Source organism: Natator depressus, chromosome 3 (assembly GCF_965152275.1).
Source record: "Natator depressus isolate rNatDep1 chromosome 3, rNatDep2.hap1, whole genome shotgun sequence".
NCBI classification, from domain to species: Eukaryota; Metazoa; Chordata; order Testudines; family Cheloniidae; genus Natator; species Natator depressus.
Genome location: NC_134236.1, coordinates 147,723,669 through 147,743,971, shown reverse-complemented (window position 1 = coordinate 147,743,971; position 20,303 = coordinate 147,723,669). Strand labels below are relative to the sequence as shown.

The 20,303-nt window shown below is 41.2% G+C and overlaps 1 protein-coding gene across 1 annotated transcript in view; it reads right to left on the bottom strand.

Annotated features, from left to right (window-relative positions):
• The window catches only part of BIRC6 (baculoviral IAP repeat containing 6), a 319,973-nt gene that overhangs the window by 137,846 nt on the left and 161,824 nt on the right, over window positions 1-20,303 (bottom strand). The window contains 5 exon segments of the mRNA XM_074949013.1: window positions 2,170-2,299; window positions 6,122-6,265; window positions 7,613-8,393; window positions 12,849-13,070; window positions 14,604-14,712. Of these exon segments, the coding sequence (XP_074805114.1) occupies window positions 2,170-2,299; window positions 6,122-6,265; window positions 7,613-8,393; window positions 12,849-13,070; window positions 14,604-14,712 (1,386 nt within the window).

Below are 20,303 nucleotides of genomic sequence, written 5' to 3'. Positions count from 1 at the left end.
ATCCTCCTAGTTGCTGGTGTTTTAAGTGTTGAGCTGAATGTCATTTCAATCACCTAACGAGAAGGGAGTGATCAGCTGCACACGCTGATTATTTTAGCAGATGCTGCTTCCCTATCTGCAGAGGCTGCCAGAAGTAGACTGAGTCGCTCTAAAATGGCCCAGTCCCTTCCTTTTCCAGAGAGATCCCACTGCCTCTGGCATCATAATCAATACTCTTTACAATTATGACGACTTTTGACTACTTGAAATATGAATAACCATGTAGTTACTGCTAATTAGCTCCACTGTATATATAATGGTATGGTTTTACCCTTCTACAAAAACTATTCCCCTCCCCTTCAGTTCAGATGGAAAGACTCTTAAAACTGGCAGGCCAAACAACATATTTCTTACCTTCCCTTTGGTCTAAATGGGATAGAAGAGTTAATTTAAAAAGGCAAATGCAAAGAGAAAGAATTGAGCTCCTGCCATTTTTAACCTCTCTGTGATGCATAAAGGTAACCAAAGAGGTACTGGATATCATTATTAAAAACAAAACACATGCTTCTGCTTCTTTATCATTAGATATTTAAACCTTGTCTTCCCCAGTGTGCTAAAATACATGGTAAATAGGGAAATTATGATTTCATAAGAGATGGCAATTTGAGATGAATAGGCAGCAGGTTTAAAAACAAACAAAAGGAAGTATTTCTTCACACAACACATAAGCAAAGTTCAAATGTTCCGTAGGATGCATTGCATTTTTAATCACAAAGCTCCAGTGAACACGACATTTCATTTACTGAAATTTGTCTGGTAACAGAAGTGTCACATACCAGTAATTTCATGTATTTTTCCTCCATTTATTTTAAACTGCTATACTCTGATGAAAGATGTTACATTAGTGCAATATGTTACTGGTCATCAGTATGTAAAAAGACTTTGGAAAAAATCAGTTATGAAACAGTGTCAGTGCAGCACTGGCTGATCACAGAAACTGAGAAGACCAGATTCTCAGCAGATGTAAACAAGTATAGCCCCTCTGAAATGCACAAAGGCAATATAGCTACACCAGAGGATCTGACACGAAAAGTTAGAAAAGATAGATGTTCCCAGAGATATTTTAACGGAGACACTCTTATATACTGTCAAAATTACAGCTAAGTATTTGCAAATTCATACAATGAGTATATATGAAAATATGTATTTGGTATGGACTCACTTATGTGCAATGTGGCAGAGTTGCAACTGTTGTAGCAACTATAACTTTGAATTTCCGTTGACTCCTCTAAAATGTCGACCGTAGTTTAGCAATACAGATGACCTACTAAAGATTTTGTTTTTAAAATACTGTGGTGAACTTTGTATTGTGAACGCTAACCTTAATTTCCTGAGCAAGGTCATTGAGTCTTTATTAAAGTTGCACTTCTCCAAAATGTTGAACTGGTCCTGGCAGTTAAATGGATATTTAATACAGAAAAGACTACTTTAATAGTCTGACTGAAAATCTTGGATTTTATTTTTGGATAAAATAAATGCCTCAGTCATGACCATCTTGTTTGTTCTTGTTTTTTAACTTTACTCATAACTTTCAAAATTAGTTCTCAATTTCCATTTTATAGATAGAGTATTATTTATATTGCAGGTAAATATGCACGAGTGTAAATTAGATTGAAAAGGACAGTGTAAACACTCAATGTGGACATCAGTTCTGTGATCTTTAACTTGCAATAAATGTTAGGCAAATGATCTATGTAAGGAATTATTTTTAAAAATGAGCATAGACAGTTAAAGGGAACTTTGAATACTGAACTCAAATATTCGTAAGTTTTTGGAAGTATCTCAGGAGAAAATTTGAAAATATTTTAAATATTGAGAGACTCTAAGCATAGTATTACATTTTGTGGCCTGGCAGTTCAAGATGAACTGTTAAGTATATCTAAGATTGCCTCCTCTAAATCGATTATGTACAGTTGAAAGAACAGTATGGCCAATCTAAAACTGTAACAGTTAGAGGAAAGCCCGTGTTATATATTCCCAAAAAAGTAAAGAAGTTTAATCTTTGATTACTGTCTATTTTGAAACTTTTTGTTACAAGTATGCAGATATCACACATAATAGATATGTTTCTAGCAGACACAAGTTTTCCTTAACACATTATAGAATGAAACACACAGTACTGAAACTTGCCTGACACACGGTCAAGAACCTCTGCCAATGTTGTTGAGACAGGTAAGTGAAGAGTACGGAACTTGTGTCCTGCGCCATACATTGGATGTTGGATTACATGGCTGGTAGCATTAATTCTACCTTTGTACAGCTAAAAAGAAATGAAAACCACTTACTTTCAAGTATTCAGAAATAAGGCCAACAATCATGACAAGTTGTTAAACTATATTAAGTAAAATCACAATATGAAGCCATTCACGCTCCAGATCAAAAGAAAATTGTTTGAAAGTATGACAACTTGATACAATGGTAAAATTATTCAACAAAAATTAAAACAAAAACAAAAAAAAAACCTTTTTACACAAAGAAAACTGCTGCAAAAATCTATTTTTGTTTAGCACTCAGAAAAAAAATGGTTTAAGTTCAGTACAAGACCCTCTCTTGTCGTCTTCAGCGTGCACGCACGTAACATGTTCGGTACTTTGGGCTTTAATTTCTTTTATTTCTTAAAGTAAAAGGAAATCCCCCCCCCCACACTCCAATAAACTTCGCCCAGATGAGGAGGTGGTTACTACTCTTGAGAAATCAACAGAAAAAAAAAGTTGAAGATCACATACCATTTATGAGTAAACAGAAATAATAGGCAAAGTAATTCTAGATTTAGCAATAGGTACTTTGCTTTTATAATACAAGAACCATTAAAGTTATTTTAATATAACTGAAAATAGCACCTCTCAACCCAGATTACCTCCCCCATTTAAATTCAGTCTTATCTGATTTCTTTAGTTAAAAAATTTTAATTGCTTTTTACCCCTCCTAGCTTTCCAAAATCCTCCCTGCCCTGCACAGGAAGAAAGGTATGATTCTGTTACTTCTTGCTCATCAACAGAATTGTTTACTAAATCCCAAATGCAGGGCCAGTTTATTCCTGTGCAACCCAATCAAAAGAAAGGGGTTGGATGGGGGTCACTGGGGCAAAATTTAGTCAGAACTCATTTTTTATGACATCTGAGAACTCTGTAGTGTTTGAAGGGTGTGTTGCTATAGAATACTTGCTGTTCTGAAGATCTATTCTTTACAGCAAATGCCATTTCTGACCAGATTACTCCACCCACCAAGTTAGAGCTAAATTTACACCCTGTTCTAGGTAGTTTAGGTAAAAAGATATAAATGTGCAATCCAATCTTTTAAAAGAGTCCATATGTTGCAAATATATTTTAACTGTTCTGTGCACATCCACATTATGTTAGGATTTTTTCTTCAGATGTTTAAGATTGAGCAAAAAGAAATAACTATGGAGTCCAAGTCAAGTGCCAAGAATGACTTGAGTTTGGATAATCATTTTGTCACCATGGAAAGACAGGATCCTGGTTCCTGTAAGGAAGCTGAGCCCTTTCCCCTTTGAGGTTTTAGGCTTCTGAAGCGTGTTGGTAAAAACCTTCACGATCCAATGTCTGCCATCATTCAATGGGTAACTAGTGAGGAAACACAAAGGAACATCCACAAGAGAGCCCAAATCTTACTCCAGGGATGTATGGGAGACAGAGATAGACTCCCCATCAAGGGACCTCATTAACCTCTTGAGGGCTTAAGACGTGGAAATGTTCCTCTTAGAAGTGGACGGAATAGTCTTACGAGTAAATATTTGGAGTTATCTTGATGGGTCTCAGACTGAAGACAAATGACTTGCCCATTTGGTCCTGGACATTGAGGAGAACTGCCCTACCTATGCAGTTATCTCCAGAGGAATCTTGCGCAGGTTAGGACAGGTGTGTGAGAAGTTCCAATAAGTCATCCAGACCCTGATCCCCTTCTTGTGGGGGAATTCAGGGTTCAGGGGCTGGGGACAACTGTGGTAGAGCACCCCTTCTGTGGCTCCTGAGAGGGTGGTCCCTCTAAAAGAGGCACCATCATCACAATTTTTGCTTCCTCTTTTTATCCAGATCCACTATGCTGAGTAAAGCACGGTGGGTTGGTGGAAGAACAAAGCCAAGGTGAGAAGTTTAGTAAATAGTACCATTTTGGACAAAATTATTTTTTCTTTTTAAAAATCTCCAAGTTTTGCTTAAGAGAAGGAAAAAGGAAGTGGGGAACGACTGTGAAAATTGGCTTTAAAAGCCAAAAAAATAAAGGAAAGGAAGGATAACTGAGCAACTGCTCTGTTCAGCCGCATAGACACAAGAGTCTGAAGAACCATACTTTGGTTTGTGGCCAAGCCCTATGGACACTGTAAAGGCATTTGAGACGCCTCTTGCATGCTAGAAGAGATGTAACAGAATGTACCACTATGGGTGATAAGTAATGGTCCAGAAACACAGATGCTGAGCTGACTATAAAACCTAGCAAAATTCTGAATTGAACTGAGGTCAATTCAGATTCTCTGAATCATTTTTCAAATTTGTTTTTGTATGCTTCCAGGTCTTTGCTATTGAGACCCAAATCATATTACCACACATTGAGACAGTAGGTGCAGCCTGTTAGGTCACGTTCCTTTGAAGTCTTTTTCAATGGCTTTTGCTAAGTTAGTAACTCTCTGCAGAGTCTCTTGCTGTGTAAAATGCGTGCTTTTTATGAAGGGATCAAATTTCATACGTTTGGTAGTTGAATGGAAATGTAAACACGCACTCTTCTGATGCTCCACCAAAAGTACCTTGGGAAACTTGAGCATCAGTCCTCCTTTTTAAAAAAAGTAAATAAAATGTCATGGTGACTAGGCAAGAACCTCCGAACTTCCTCAACATACTTTAGGACTGTGTTAGATGCCCCTTTCTCAACAGGTTTAACTACAGTGATGAACATTATGTGTTAGCAGTTTTGGATGGTTGCATTTAAGAAGTTGCTCTTCTTTATTTTCATTTTTGTTGTTCAAACTAGTAGCAAAGATCTCCTTGTCATATTACTTGGTATTTTTAGATGGGATGGTCAACAGCTTGGATATAATATTCTATGGTTTACTTTTCAAATGTAGAATCAATAGTAGGGATCAATAAGTGGGAAAGCAACTTCCCTAGTATGGAAGTATTAGATGGTCTCAATTCTTCCTTTAATTTTTCCCTTACTTCTTCACCTGTAGCATCAAGCAGTGGACTTGCAAATTTAAATCTGTCTTAATGAGTGTATCCTGGGTGCAGTGCTTCAATTGTTTCTTTAAATTGCTCATTTTGTATTATATCAAAGAGGATGTTGGCATAAAAAAAAGCTGCAACTTGAACTAGTTCAAGTCTTTTTTTTTGGCAAAACATTTTTCTTGTAAATAAATTCTCTTACTAAACTCTTAATGTCTATATTTTTCTTTAGAAAATGTATGTTTTCATTACTATCTATTGGCAGTCTCAATTGCCACCACTTCCTTCAGTATCAGGCAACCAAAATTAAATTTCTACAGTGACGTTTGGTAATCAATAAACATCAATCATTTATTGACCAGGAGCTTTCAATTTACTACAGTTAGAATCTGTGAGAACCAGCTAATGAATTCAATACTCAACACTGAAAATTAAAAGCTAAATAAATTCATAAGACATGTTATCAGAAAACCCTCAAGAGGTTTTAGATTCTAGCGAACAGACCCTCTAAAAGTTTGTAACTCCACTCACTTCTCTCTCTCCAGTGATAACTGATTCAACCCACAAACCTCATCCTCCAATCAACAATGATTCCACCAATTCCCCTTCCATCCCAGGCATTCTATAACTTGTGTCAGATAGGAGAAGAATTACTTGTGGCTCTTTTAAAGGTTACTTGTAAATATGTCAGAGTGATATACAGCAAATTAATAATCTAGAAAAAGCCCCTTAACCCTCTCCCCACATCCACCAAAAAAGTAGTTATCACTATATTCTGCAATAAATATAATAAAGAAAGTTGTCATTTTGTTTGCAAAAAAAGCAGAATCAACTGTGAGAATGTACAAATAAACAGTGTGCAGTCAGATCGAATTGACATTCATAATGCAGATACACAAAAGACCTACTGGACACGGGGACTGAAGAAACATTGTCACTTTTTCATCCTCCAGCATCAACTGCAAAAATAGCCTTCTAATAAACCCTGAAATGTTTCCAGATGTTGGGAGGTTCCCTCGTTGAGGGGATGACTGGAACAATTCACAGAGAACCTGAAAATGCAAGATTAGATAAAATCTTAGGCTATGACTGTGCACAAACCTATAAAATAAAGCTCTGCATTACTATTAATAGCGCAGCATGGCCATTAACTTTTAAGATTTGCCGCCACTTATTTTTCAAATTAGGATTTAAATGATCTCATCTTCAATTTATCACCAGAGAGGAGACTAAATGGTTACCTATGAACAGGTAACCAACAGCAAAACAAGTTAAAAATTAATTAGGAGTAAAAAACAAAAAAGCATGAGTCATCAATATAATAATTCAAGTTTATTTTTAAGGCAATATTCTGAAAAACAAAGGCTAGTTGACAAAAATATGGAGCGGGAAAGTCAATTTTGACTAGGTGTTGCATCAAGAATGTGAGAAGTAATTTTTCTGCTTTATGAGTAATTTTGCTACACTGGGGTGATGTTCTTCTCCGAAAATGGCCTCTTCTTACTCAGTTTATCTGATCCTAGTATGCATTCACTCTTAATTTATGGATAAAAATTAAGGCTTTTTTTTTTTAATGTTTTCCTTCTGTTGGCACTGCAGAGCTAACAGCTAAGAGGAAGTGAACTACAGTAGATGCTTGTTTGCAGCATCACCTTGTAAGAGCAACCACTGCTTAGGGTCAACATTTCCCCTGGGAACACTTTCCCTACTGTGAATTGTCAACACTCCCCATAACATCAACAGCCACTCAGGAGCAAGATAGCAAAAGGGCACCAGTATGTTGCTACTAAAAAGCATCTGCTGCAATTCCATTCTTCTCAATATGTTAACTGAATTCCAAATGCAAGGCCACATTCTGCTTTCTGTTACCTGTGCAGCAATCAACTACACTGAAAGCAATAAAGTTGCTCAACCATGTCTGCAAGCAAAGTGTTTTTATTAATGAGACAAAAACCACCCAGCTTTAACTTCGGATTCCAGATTAAGAGTGCACAATTTGGCAAATTTGATCTGCAAACACACCACCACGGTGCCATTTTTATAGTAAGTTAGCAAAACAGAAATGCGCTTTAATGTAAGTGACAAAACAGAGCCCCATGCGCCATAATGAATATTGTACTAGCGGGCAGAAGAATTAATGTCTTCCATCAAACAAAGCCCAATGTGCTAATATTTCATGATGTAAAACCGTCTCTGTTAAATGGTATATTAAAGAATCAATTCTACAAATAAAAAAAATATATACTACAGAATCTACATTCACATCCCTTGATCATCCAATAAGCTATTTTTTCCTATGCAAAACTTAAGCCACGAAAGCTTAGGTTCTCAAATCTTGTACGAACTAAATTTTCACTTAAAAATAAGAAGAGTTACAGATTAAGGTTTTGCTCTTTTACCTGTGCCATCAGCCTCTGGTTATTAGGATGGCAGGAGATGCACTGTAAGAAGAATGCAACTGTTGCATTTTCAATTGCGGTCCTTTGCTGAGTGGTCAGTCCTGTTCCTGCCGTTGAAGAAAGCAGAGTAGATCGTGCACTGGTCTGTTGTGTTACCACACTGTGTCCTCCAGAAGTAGCACCAGAATGGCACAACAGAAATAAAAGTGCTGTCCACAGTGGATTGACTTCAGAACCACCCAACCAATCCTTCATAATGTGGCTGTTACCAACTTCTGTCAGAAACCTGAGTACAGGAGCAACTAGGTCTGCCGTGATGGGCATTTTATTAAAGTGCTGTGGAACATGATGTCTCCTGAGTCTATCCTGGGTAATATCCACAGATTGAGAAGTGCAGTCAGAGCTGGAAGTATGGTTAAAGCAGAAACTAGCAAGGCTTCTTACAAGGAGAGAGGGCAAACCTGAGTCCAATAATTGCTTGATAGCTTCGGGAGACTGAGATGAGGCAGCAAGGGTAGCCAAGTGAGACTCTGTTAGTGCAAGAGGTGCTTGTGCGTTTTTAGAGTCATCTGTTAAAGATGAACTAAGGTCTTGTTTTTTGCTGTCATCCGTCATAGACAGTCTATGTTGACACTGCATTGGAGGAGGGGTAATACCCATCCAGCCCATGAGTAAGGAAAAATAATTCGGGTGGATGTGGCACATTGAGCAAAGCAAACTGTCAACTGCTTTCTTCAAAACCATGTTGCAGGGAAGAGACATAGACCAGTTAAAGAGTGACCTAGAGGAGAAGGGGAAAAAAGAAAAGAAAAAAAAAGTCACACCAAAACAAAAATTTGCCACTCATTTTCCCTTTTACCTTGTTAGTCAAAAGTTCATAAAAATGCTTTCCAAAGATATTATAAATGAGTTTAATTATGATAAAAAAAAGTTCTACAAACCTCTGAATATTGTAATTAACACAAATATCTGACAATATTAGCCTACTTGAGATCACAGCATAATCTGGATACTGCATAAAAATAACTATATTTGAATTTATTTCATTAGGATATATTTAATACCGCTATTATCTAGTAGATTGAAGACGAGGGCTGTAAATCAAGAGACCCAGGTCATACAACTGTACCATTTACTTCATGCAACCTTGAACAAACTGTGACCTCAATAACTCAACGTGTAAAGATGGGGATAAGGTAACCCACCTTTGTGAAGAACTTTGCAATTAAGCGGTTTAAACATCCCAAAGTATTTTAGTAAGTTCCCAGGGCATTTTATAACTTTCTCTATTCAAGCAGCATCTAAACAACTTCTACGATAGAAGAATGAAAAACAGTGTAACGTAGACTTAGCGTAATGAAGTTCTTCTATGTATCCCTATTCTCAGTGCTCTTCTGAAGAAAATTACAATTGAAGATAGGGTACAATTTAATAAAATTAAACCTATGTAATTGCTCGGCTTAGGCGTGGTTGAATCAGATTTCTCTGAAGTAGACTTAGAGGATGACTTGCTCTTACGTTTATGAGAGTGCTCCACATCATCCCAACAAGACCCTGATTTGGGATCTGTGGGAGTAGATTCCCTTGCTCCTAAACCGGACTTTGTGGCAGGAGGCACACTCTTTGCTGAGTCAGGCTGATGTACGGGAAGAGGTGGGGCCTGGCCTGAGTCCGACTGCTGATCATGACTGGCTCTCTCTACGAGGTGCTTTTTGTGACAAAATTTGTGCTCTTCAAAGGTACAACTGGGCAAAGCGTGACAGATACTGCACCTTGCCAAGATACGAGCTTCATTGAGGAAGTTCAGGCAAGCATTGATGGTTTTCGCTGACTGAGAAGGAGTGTGGGCAAGCACAGATTTCGAAGCCTGGAGTCCAATACCCATAACAGGATACCAGGAAGGAGAGGGTGGGGATGGACGACTAACCCTAAAACTTAACTAAAACTATAGAGTGAAATTCTAAACTATCCACAATCTATACATACCACATATATGCAGATTGAACAATAAAGAGGAAGATGAAGCTCCGGACACTATAGAGGTTCTGACCCAGGCCATGCAGCTGTAAGAAGGAACTCGAAAGGCGGTTGCTCTGCTCTATCTCCTCAGTTGGAGGCATGAGGAGACCGAAGGCTCATGGACAGACCAACTACTTTCAAGAATTCTCAGACTCTGTGCGCATGGAGAAAATATGCGCCCATAGTCGAATACATACATGGACCAGCACTCAAAGAATTTGTAGTTTAGAATTATTCATATATGTACCCAAAGACATACACAAATACAGATGCATTTTAAAGTCTATGAATAAGGTGTACTCATGTTTTGTAAACAACTTATTACAGTCTCCAGAATATTAACCAATGCACTAAACCTGGCAACAAGACAGACTTTTCAGTTACTCAGTTTAAATTTTTCAAAATGTAACTTTAATTCTTTGTTTTCAAGTTCTTATGGCTGTAATTACCTAGAGCAGTGTTTCTAAACGACCAGTCCGTGGACCGGTGCTGGTCCCTGAGATCTCCCTGACAGAGTTGAGGAAGGCAGCAAGGCGGTCCCTGGTATCAAAAAGGTTGAGATATACTGACCTAGAGGATAACCCCTGTGTTCTTATAAGGACCCGATTGATTAAACACGGCTACATCTATTTCCTTACATTGAATCCCTATGAAATTCTGTATTATTTCAAAGTTTAAATAGCTACTTTTTAGCCAATAAGTGGGGTCTGGGGAGGCAGGGGGAAAATAGTACGTGGCCATGTAATTAAAGAATATCAGAGAGCATATGAACAAGAAGGCCGAATTAAATTGCACAGGCAATCATAAATCTAGCATATCCTAACTTTTGAGTACTTGACTTTGCAGCTATTTTAACATAGCGTTTTTTGTTTGGTTTTGTTTTTTAAAGGAAAGCAGTAAACAGAATTATATGCAGTTAACACCTCCACACCCAAAACTGTGATCATCTGTAGTGCTTAAACACTGAGCCTTCAACACTGCAGGATAGCTTGAGCTACATGACTAGCTACATTACCTGGCATTTGCAGAAGGAAGAGGAGGAGATAACTGCTGGAGCCATGTGCTGGGTCTGGAGAAACCTAGTCAGGTTCTCTCTTCCTGCCTCCCATCCTAGCCAGTTATTCCTCATTTTGTATTTGTACATTTGATTTTTCCTTCCTTAGTGTAGGACTTTACGCTTGTCTTATTGAATTTAATCTTACTGATTTCAGACCAATTCTCTAATTTGTCAGGGTGGTTTTGAATTGTAATCATGTCCTTCGAAGTGCATGCAACACCTCCCCAGTTTGGTGTCATGCACAAATTTTATAAGCACACTCTCCACTCCATTATCCTACTCATTAATGAAAATGATCAATACTACAAGACCGAGGACAGACCCCTGCAGGACCCCATTACATACATTTCCTCCTAGTTTGACAGTGAACCACTGAGAACTACTCGGAGTATGCTTTTTCAACCAGTTGTGCATCCACATTACAGTAATTTCATCTAGATTACATTTTTCTAGTTTGCTTATGAGAACGTCATATGGGACTGTGTCAGAAGCCTTACTAAAATCAAGATATGTCACATCTGCTGCTTCCCCCAAATTTACTAGGACAGTAAACCAACCAAAGGAGGAAATTAGGTTGTTTTGGAATAATTTGTTCTTGGCAAATCCATGCTGGCTACTATTTATCACCCTATTATTCTGTTCAGGTATAAAAATAATAGATCATGCAAACAACCTTAACTCTGCCCTACAGAGAACCTTGGGTGGGGGCGGAGAGGAGGGGGGAGAGAATAAGAAAAACTAATGTGCATTTAAAAATTAGTTTAATCTAATCTGGGACCAAATAAACTAAAAATCCTGAATCTTAATGGTATGGTTACTGCATGGCATCACTACAGGGCAGTTAAGGTTGTCTGAGTGCCTTAACTGGGCATTTAGATACCTTAACATGTTTGCAGCAATGATTTTTTTTACCCTTAAACTATAGATATATATCCTTGGCTATAACTCTATCATAAAGTAGTTTTTATCTGAGAATTTTATCTGAGCAATGTAAAGGTGCCAGAGTGTACTGGTGAGTTTGGCCTTTAATTTGCATGCTAGGTCATGCTGTTCAGAGGACAAAATCATTATTGCTTGAGCTCAAGCTCCTCTTTCTTTATAGATTCTGTACTAGAGAACATGCACAGATTTCCCATGAAAACTATTTTTACCACTCTGCATTTGAAAATTACTCAGTATTTGGTTAGTTGCCCAAATACAGTTTCCCAGATGTACTCCAGTCAGGCTGGGTCCAGTCCATGCATATGGGATAGACACACTTAGTAATTATGTTCCTCAACTGAGAAACTTCATTGCATCCAGTCCTGTTACAGCTTTTCAAACTATTGTGTCTTGCTTTCTGCTTGTACGTTACCCAACATATTGTGGTTGCTAGCAGAGGTTATAACACTTATTTCGTTTTTTAAAATTCTGATCATATTAATTAGGTTTTTAAATTTGAAGATAATCCTGAAATAAATGGTTATTGTAATCAGCAACTCAGGCATGGTCTGGCTAAACAGGTATGCTGAATTCCAACTTGATTACTTGGGCTGTCCACAAAAGAACATTTTCTAGTTTTTCCATTTTAAAATTTCAACTATAGCAAAAATTTAGTTCACTAATCAAAAAGTAAAACTTCATTTGTTGTTTTAAATATAAGGATATGGTTCCTTGAGAAATTGAATCTTCTTAATATTGGAGATTTACTATACTGTAGTTGCACTAAAATATTTCTTCATTGTTTTACATGAACTGTGACTAGAGGAAGGGTGGTAGCTCCAGAAATGAAAACAAATGTTGGATCTTGATAATAGCTATAAAAACATATGAATAGTTTAATAAGTTTCAGAAATGCTGTATATTAAAAATAAGGCCACAAAGGCCATTTAATGATGTCATACATACTGAAAGAAAAGTAAAATGGGATAAATGAATAATTTGGTCCCCTATTACAGTTACTACCAAATAATTTTAGAATATCATGTTATTTATAGCCATCTCTCTGGCCCTCTCTGTAATACAGTACCTCTTCATTAACCATAGTATATTAAGCACCAAATAAATTAGTATTCCACTATTACTGCACATGGAAAAAGCAAAATGCCTATCATCTTTTAATAAATGAAAAACAGAAGTTATAAACTGCATATAATGAAATATTTTACTTGCACTACTTACTCAAAGAGCTCTCTGTTCAGTAATGCTGGTAAGTCATATTCTACAAGGAGCTCATAGCTATGCCACAAAATTGCTGCTACACAGTGCAAATGGGAAGGAGATGGCATCAAGAGACCATACTCTCTTGTTGAGCTGTTTGGGCAGATGTAACTGATCCGGACATTTTTTTTCATGGCAGCTGCTCTTGCAGAATCACTGACCCACTTCAGTAGGGCTTGAATTCTAGAAGGCAAAAGCACATAGCATATTACAACAGAAGATCAATCAGCAGTAGGAACCTATAAAACAGATCAACTAGCTGCTCCAAAATAATTTACACTAATCTATTTCTTTAAACCAATATTAAAGGTAAACTACAAATCTTATAACGTTTCCCAAGGTTCATTAACTGTAGAACTTGCTTTTTTAAGTTGGGATCGCATACTGATCTGCCACAAATTGAATCCATGTTGCACTTGCTCAAATTTCACACTTCCTGCACCATTTGTAAAGCCTGGGATGTCACTAACCATTGCAGGAGAACCAAAGATGACTTAATTCACAACTTGGCAATAATTAAAAGAACAAGTGATTTTAAAACGTATGTTTTAAATTGTAAATATTTGTAATTTTATAACACAGTGTACAGGGAAAAACCATTAAACTTTGGGAGCAGAATGTAGGGGAAGCAACAGAGCTATTGCATCCATAGCAGTATGGAAGAACAATTACCTAAAGTCCTGTAAGTAATAGCTAATATAAGCAGAAGGAAGAAAGGGGTTTCACAGATTCATAGATTCCAAGACCAGCAGGGACCACTGATCATCTAGTCTGACCTCCTGAATAACACAGGCCATAGAACTTCCCCAAAACGATTCCTACAGCAGATCTTTCAGAAAAAACCTTCAATCTTGGATTTAAAAAGTGTCAGTGATGGAGAATCCATCACAACCTTCGTAAAATTGTTCCAATTATTAATTACTTTCACTGTTAAAAATGTACACCTTATTTCCAGTCTGAATTTGTCTAGCTTGAACTTCAAGCTACTGGATGTGTTACACCTTTATTTGGTAGATTGAAGAGCCTATTATTAAATATTTATTCCTCATGTAGATACTCCGACAGTAATCAAGTCACTTCTTAGCCTTCTCTTTGTTAAGCTAAACAGAATGAGCTTTGAGTCCATCACTATAGGGCATTTTTTCTAATTTTTTTATTATTATCATGGCTCTTTTCTGAACCCTTTCCAATTTATCAGCTATCCTTCTTAAATGGTGGGCACCAGAAATGGACAACGTATTCTAGCAGCAGCGGCACGAGTGCCAAATACAGGGTAAAATAAACTCTCTAGTCCTATTCGAGATTTCACTGCATCCAAGCGTCGCATTAGTTCTTTGGCCACATCATCACGTTGGGAGCTCATGTTCAGCCTATTATCCACCACGACCCCCAAATCTTTTTCCATGTCACTGCCGCCCAGGATAGAGTCTCCCATCATATAAGTATGGCTTATATTCTTTGTTCCAAGATACATACATTTAGCCATATTAAAAAGTATATTTTCTTGTGCCCAGTTTACTAAGCTTTCTTTGAAGAGAATGCAAAGATAGGTAAAATGCAAAACTAGAAGTTTCTTTATAGTTCTGTGCTCACAGGATATTTCAAACTGGATCCAAGAAAAGTATGTTTTAGCATAATGAGAAAACACTAAGCAATCCATTTTTAAACAATTATTTTAATACTTAAAGACATTAACAATTCAAATAATTATTTTACCTGTCCTTTGTTCCAGGGTCCTGAGTTGTTCCCAGCTGATAGAGAATGTCTATTGTAGAGTCAGAAGACAGGCCATTCAGTCTTCCAAAAAGTAAAGGGCTATTCAAATCTTGCCATGCACACAAAAGGAAAAAAGTAACAGCAGAAGTACTCATTTAATTTTTTTTGTTTTTAAAAGTGCACGTGGGACACAATTACGGAGGCAAGTGTATTATAACTCGATACTAGGATTGAGTTGAGTTTTGCATTTAAAGCAAGGATTCAATCTCAATATATAAAGAATGCCACATGTCCTCCACCATACCACCTGTGAGTATTCAGAAAATGTTCTGAGAATTTACAAGTATATTCATTAATTTCTCTATTAAAAATTGGTTCTTTACAATGTAGTCAGACTTTGCTTTAAGTTACCCCAAAGTGGAATACCATTCTTTAAACTTTCCCATATAGTTAAAACTCATCAAAATCTTGTGCATATGTCATATTTAATGATTTTTTAAGTAGTGATGGTAATTTCTTGTTATTCTTCATAACAGAGTTTCTTCAGCAAATTTAATGAAGATATTCCCTCTTCCAAAATGGCTGACACATCCTATTGCTCTCAGTAATACTGAGACCATTTGCAGTCCTCAATTAGGTACCCATTTTGAGAATATTGCTCTCCATGAGACTGAGGCCACAGGATATTCTCAGAAGAACTGCCCACCACCATAACCTGCTCCTCACAGTGCTCTTCTTCACTTCCTGACAGGATAGGGAACTCTGTCCTATTACCTTAAAGCAGCTTAGCTTCACTTCTACTGGGAACAATGAGAGTTGGTGGCCATTTTGAAACAGGGCATGTTCATGAGGACAGGTTGTGACTTAAGTCCTATTCAGGATAGGAGATGGCAGCCATTTTTAAAGCAGGCTACTCCTCATGAGTTTCTCTGAAGAAAAGAAATCTATACACTAGCCTCTGCTGACAGAAACATTCAGCTAAAATATAAACAGCAAAAGTGACCATTAATACTTTTTTTTTTTTTTTTTTTAAACTCTCTCTCCCACCAGACCTATTTAGTTGGCAGCAAGAGGAGGAAAAAAAAAAAGACGGTTACTCACCTTTGTAACTGTTGTTCTTTGAGATGTGTTGCTCATATCCATTCCAATTACATGGTGTGCGCGCACCGCGTGCATGGCCGTTGGAGAATTTTTACCCTAGCAACACCCGGTGGGTTGGCTGTGGAGCCCCCTTGAGCGGCGCCTTCATGGAGCTGGATATATACCCCAGCTGACCCAGTACCCCCTCAGTTCCTTTTTGCCGGCTACTCCAACAGAGGGGAAGGAGGGCGGGTTTGGAATGGATATGAGCAACACATCTCGAAGAACAACAGTTACAAAGGTGAGTAACCATCTTTTCTTCAAGTGCTTGCTCATATCGATTCCAATTAGGTGACTCCCAAGCTTTACCTAGGCGGTGGGGTTGGAGTGAAATACCGTGGATTGTAGGACCACTCTAACAAACACTGCATCGTCTCTGGCTTGTCGGACGATGGCATAGTGAGCGGTAAAAGTATGTACTGAAGACCAAGTAGCGGCTCTGCAGATCTCCTGGACTGGGACCTGGGCCAGAAAAGCAGACGACGAGGCCGCGGCCCTTGTAGAATGAGCAGTGAGGGGCAGGGTCGGAACACTGGCCAGATCATAGCAAGCACGGTTACAGGAAGTGATCCAAGAGAAGATCTGCTGGGATGAGACGGGGAGGCCCTTCATCCGTTCCGCCATCGCAACAAAGAGCTAGATCATTTTCCTGAACGGCTTTGTATGCTCAGTGTAGAAAGCCAGGGCCCTATGAACATCTAGGGAGTATACCTGTTGTGGCTGATGAGTAGCGTGCAGTTTGGGGTAAAAAACCAGGAGGAAAATGTCCTGGAAGAAAGGCCGGGTGAGGTTGTAGCTGCACCTTGTCCTTATAGAAGATCATGTATGGTGGTTCCGAGGTAAGAGCTCTGAGCTCGGACACATGCCTTGCCGACGTGATAACAACGAGGAAAGACGTTTTCCAAGAGAGGTATAGGAGGGAACAGGTGGCCAACGGCTCGAACAGAGCTCCCATAAGTCTGGAGAGGACCAGCTTCAGGTCCCACGTGGGGACTGGCTGTCGTACCTCTGGGTAGAGATGGTCCAGGCCCTTAAGGAACCTACTGACCAGGGGTTGGCGAAGACAGATCGGCCATTCGTTCCCGGGTGGAAAGCCAAAATGGCTGCCAGGTGAACCTTGATGGATGATATTGCCAGGCCCTGCTGTTTCAGGCTCAGGAGATAGTCCAAAATAAGAGACACGGACGCCAGGAGGTGGGGCGTGCTGCAGTGAGTGCACCAGCATGAGAATCGCTTCCATTTAGCCATATATGTGGCCCGAGTGGAAGGCTTCCTGCTACCCAACAAAACCTGCTGTACCAAATGAGAACAGAGTAGCTCAGAGTGGCTCAGCCATGCAGCATCCACGCTGTAAGGTGGAGGGATCGTAGGTCGGGGTGACAGAGGCAGCCGTGATCCTGAGTGATCAGGTCAGGAAAAAGAGGCAGCAGAACCGGGGCGTCCACCGAGATCTCCAACAGCGTGGTGTACCACTGCTGTCTGGGCCATGCCAGGGTGACCAGAATCAGTCGTGATCTGTCCCTGCGCACCTTGAGCAGGACCTTGTGTACAAGGGGAAACAGTGGGAAGGCGTAAAACTCGTCCATGGGAGTAGGAAGGCATCTGTGAGAGTGCCCAGGGAGTGGCCCTGGAGGGAGCAAAACGCTGGGCGTTTCCGGTTGCTGCGTGAGGCAAACAGTCAACCTGGGGAAGATGGAGTGGATGACATTGGGATGGAGCGACAACTCGTGGGATTGGAAGGACCTGCTGAGGTGGTCCGCCAACATGTTCTGGACCCCTGGGAGAAACTATGCCAACAGGTGAATGGAGTGGGCTATGCAGAATTCCCACAGTCGAATGGCCTCTTGACAGAGAGGAGAGGAACGACCCCCCGCCTTGCTTGTTGATATAGAACATGGCCGTGGTGTTGTCTGTGAGGACCGCCAGGCAACAACCATGCAACCACTCCCGGAAGGCTTGGCGCGCAAGACGCACCGCCATCAGCTCCCGTATGTTGATATGGAGAGAGAGATCGGACGGGGCCCATAGACCTTGCGTCTGGATGTCCCTGAGGTGGGAGCCCCATCCCAGGGCTGACGCGTCCGTGACGAGGGACAAGGAAGGCTGAGGGATGTGGAAGGGGACTCCTCCGCATATTGCCCTTGGGTCTAACCACCACTGGAGGGAGGCCAGGACCCCCTCCGGAATGGTGACCACCAGGTTCAGGCTGTCTCGAGCTGGGCGGTAGACTGACGCCATCCAGGCTTGAAGAGGGTGGAGCCGTAGTCTGGCACGTCTGGTTATGTATGTGCAGGAAACTATGTGTCCTAGAAGACTCAAGAACGTTCTTTCCATCGAGGTTGGGAAGCTTTGAAGGCTCCTGATGAGGCCTGACAAGGCTTGGAAGCGAGCATGTGGAAGGAGGGCTCAAGCCCGCACAGAGTCTAGGACTGCCCCAATAAATTCTATCCTCTGGGTCGGCTCTAGCATTGACTTTGCCATGTTGAGCAGGAGGCCTAACCGTTGAAACGTGTCTGTGACGAATTGACGGTGAGCCTGCACCTGCTCTTTGGTGCGCCCTCTGATGAGCCAGTTGCCGAGATACGGGTATACCTGTATCCATCGTCGACGAAGGAAGGCTGCCACTACCACCATACATTTGGTTAACACCCAGGGGGCTGTGGAAAGGCCAAAGGGAAGGACCGTGAACTGATAATGTTCGCAGTTGACAACAAAGCAGAGGAAGCGTCTGAGATCTGGATGAATCATGATGTGGAAATACACATCCTTCATGTGGAGGGTGGCATACCAGTCTCCACGGAATGTATAATGGTGCCCAAGGAGACCATGCAGAACTTCAACTTTACCATGAATTTGTTGAGTCCGCGCAAGTCCAGGATAGGCCGAAGCCCACCCTTTGCCTTGGGGATTAGGAAGTAATGGGAGTAGAACCCCCCACCCCTTAGCTCCCTTGGAACCTCCTCAACCGCCCCCATGGCAAGGAGCGACTACACCTCCTGGATAAGGAGTTGCTCGTGAGAGGGGTCCCTGAAGGACGGAGAGGGAGGGTGGGAAGAACGAAAATTGGAGAGAGTATCCCCTTTCCACCGTGCAAAGAACCCAACGGTCCGTGGTTATGAGGGACCAGGCATGGTGGAAACGGGATAAATTATTCAAGAATGGGGTAGGATCCTGAGTGAGGTCCGGTACACCGTCCTCAGGCGTCCCTTCAAAAGTTTTGTTTGGGACCCACCAAGGACTTGGAAGGACCTTGGGCCTGGCCGGATTGGTGGTTGGAGGGTTTTCTCCTGCCACCGCACCCCCGTCTTCTATAGAAGTCCTGCCTCAGCCGAGGAGGAGGGTAGGAGCATTGAGGCTGCAGTTTAAATGGTTTCCGCAGGGTATATGGTGTGCAAATCCCCAGCAAATGCATTATAGCCCTTGAGTCTTTGAAGCCTCAAGTCTGTCTTGTCTGAGAACAGGCCCTCTCCATCAAAGGGGAGATCCTGCAAAGTTTGCTGAAGCTCTGGTGGTAAGCAGCCAAGAAATGCACCTCATTGCTATCCCTGAAGAGAGGGTCCAAGCGGCAGAGTCCACGGTGTCCAATGAGGTCCGCAAAGCGGTTCGCGTGACCATATTGCCCTCCTCTACCAGAGCCCCAAGTTCCAAGAGTTAAAACTGTATCAGCTCAGGAGAGCCTGCTGGTTCGCAATCCGGAGCTGGAGCCCCCCTGAGGAGTAGACTTTGTGCCCAAATAAATCGAGGTGCTTGGCCTCTTTCGATTTAGGTGCTGGGGCTTACTGACCATGACACTCCTTCTCATTCACTGAGGGCACCACCAGTGAATGTGGCTGTGGGTGAGTGTCAAGAAGTCATATCCCTTGGAGGGAAAGAAATACTTCTGCTCCACCCCCTTAGCAGTTGGGGGAATAGAGGCAGGTGTTTGCCAGATTGTTCTGGCCTTGGTTTGAATGGTCCAGATAATCGGTAAGGCCACCCTGAAAGGAGCCTCCGCAGATAAAATGTCAACCACAGGGTCCTCCATCTCAACCACCTCCTCTGTTTGCAGGTTCATGTTCCGCGCCACCCTGCGCAAGTGTTCCTGGTGGGCACGGAGGTCTATCGGGGGGGAGACCTGATATAGCAGTCCCCGCCACAGCCTCATCGGGCGAAGATGAGGAGGATGCCACAGGAGGGAGAGGATCATCCGGGACCTCTTGCTGAGCTGTGCCCCACTGCTCTGGTCCAGCGACCTGAGTGTTTGGGCCGGGAGCTGGAGTTGAAGGAAGAGGAGCTGCCGCCTGTAAGGACGATGCCACCATCTCCATGCCTCCGGGAGCAGGACAGCTGGCAGAGGCCTCAGGCACTCACGACTCGGACAGTGCCGAGCGAGAAGCCCCAGAGGGAGCACCCTGGGCCTGGTGGTACATTCAGGGTGTCCAAAAGGGCCACTGGGTGGACCCTTGAGCAGGCCCCTGTTCTTGCGCCTGCCATTGATCTGCCCCTGAGCCCAGGCAGCCATGATCCGAGTGGTGGCAGTCTGAGAAACGTGACCCTGCCTCAGACCCTGATGAGTGAGAG